Below are 1,740 nucleotides of genomic sequence, written 5' to 3'. Positions count from 1 at the left end.
CCCTCCCCCAGAGCCACATGACAACATGGTATGCATAAGGCCCATCTGGGCCTTAGGGAATCCTACCGGGCATGCCAGCGTAATGAAATACTTTTAGTTTATTAAACACAGGCTCTCCTAAGCCCTGGGCGTCTGTGGGTATTTGAAAGCTGAAGGTAACCCTGAGCTACCACAACGTAATTTCTCCCCGAGTCCTTGAATTCCTGCTGCAACCCCATGTTCCTGCCCTTAGGCAGCATAGGAGATGAGGAACATAAAGTAACTCCTAGCCAGACAAGGGAGGAAATGGGGAGGGGATGCTGGGTGAGGCTTCCAGAACCTCTAAAAGTATATGAAGTTCCCATTACCGGGAGCAATGGAGGGCACTTCTTCACCCCTGGGCTGCTCAAAGTTTGCCGGATCAGTTCTCTGTGAACATGGCGGCCAGCAGGCTTTCCATGTGAACTCTGTGTGTCAACCTTGCATGATGTAGCTCAGGCATCTCAAACCCTGTTTTTGAAAGGCTTGTTCTTAGCAGCAGAGCTGGTGGGGTGTCTTGTCTGGGGACTCCTGGAGCTTTGCTTCTGTTGCTTCTCTGGGGCTTGGCAGGGAAACAGCTGTCTGACCCCGGGAGATCATGAGTTGCCTCTCCCCAAAATAGGGGGAGTCTCTTTCCTAACAGTGTTTTCCTATTCATTCATTCGTCTGTCTCCTGAGCCTTGGGTCTGTAAATCAGGGGTGAAGGGCTGAGATGGAAGTAGCAGACAAAGGCCTCAAGGGAGGTGCCCCCCTCTTTGCGGACTAGCATCTGGATGCCAGAGAAGGAGATTCTGTTGGTGGTGTGCAGGGGGACCTGCTCCAGGTACCTCAGTGGCAGCCCGTTGACCCACACACAGCTCTTGCGGGTCAGCACCTTTAGGCAGAAGGCCAGCAGGCTGCTGCCTTTCTCCAGGTAGGGCTCCAGGGACAAATGGTGGCGAGACAACTGTGGCAACTGCAGCTGGAGGTGGGTGTCCTGCCCTCGCCCGACCAGCAACCGGCTGGCATCATGCCGCAGCTGGAGCGGGACATTGGCAAAGGCGACCGGGCCCTGTGTCGGGTGGTACAGGCTCACCTGCAGGGCCGTGAGGGGCCGCTCCATAGATCCTGGGAAGAACATGACAAAGACACACCTCTGAGGTTTTCTGAGCCCAGACAAGCTGCCTACTTTGGGGATCTTGGGGCCACATCTTGCTGATGAGGACCGTGCCTAAATAGATAAAGTCATTCTGCCCAATCTGGGATGGGGTGGAGGTTTGACGTTAACACTGGAACTCCATCTCCCCACACTCCAACAAGACGTACTGCCCATCCAAATTGTACTGTTTTATAATACAAGTGTGCCTGTATTACAAATCTTACCAGTTTACAGGGCAGAGCCTAATAGTCCACAGGCCATTTGGAGACAGTTTATCCCTGCTTTATAGGAATGGAGGAACAGACATGGCAGGCTTTCTTGGTTTGAGCAGGCATGCAACAAACTCTTGCAGAGTCTTCTTCGAGCTGGGTGTCAATTGCTGTGAAGACAGGCCTCCGGTCCTGGGAGCACCCCTCTTGAAGGAGAAAATATGGTGCTTCCAGCTATGGGGACACAGAGCAACATAAAAGGACCCTGAGCACCCCACAGAAGGTACAAACAGCAAGCACCTTCTCGGTGGTGCTTTCAGTGAGCCCAGCACTGGGTTCAGAGCTTGCCTTTCCTGAACATCTGGGCAGAGGTAG

At 53.3% G+C, this 1,740-nt stretch overlaps 1 protein-coding gene across 1 annotated transcript; it reads right to left on the bottom strand.

The window, feature by feature from the left end:
* Nucleotides 1–676: 676 nt before the first annotated feature.
* Nucleotides 677–1,509, bottom strand: TIFAB (TIFA inhibitor; the record flags this gene model as incomplete). The annotated part of the gene is made up of 2 exons (XM_080910614.1): nucleotides 1,381–1,509; nucleotides 677–1,125 (listed from the first exon to the last, which is right to left on the bottom strand). The coding sequence occupies exon 2, from the start codon at nucleotides 1,118–1,120 to the stop codon at nucleotides 677–679; it is 444 nt and encodes a 147-aa protein (XP_080766740.1). The 5' UTR covers nucleotides 1,121–1,125; nucleotides 1,381–1,509.
* Nucleotides 1,510–1,740: the final 231 nt, after the last annotated feature.

Source organism: Micromys minutus (assembly GCF_963924665.1).
Source record: "Micromys minutus genome assembly, chromosome: 1".
Lineage (NCBI taxonomy): Eukaryota > Metazoa > Chordata > Mammalia > Rodentia > Muridae > Micromys > Micromys minutus.
The sequence above is the reverse complement of the archived record's forward strand: the minus strand, read 5'-3'. Positions and strand labels throughout refer to the sequence as shown.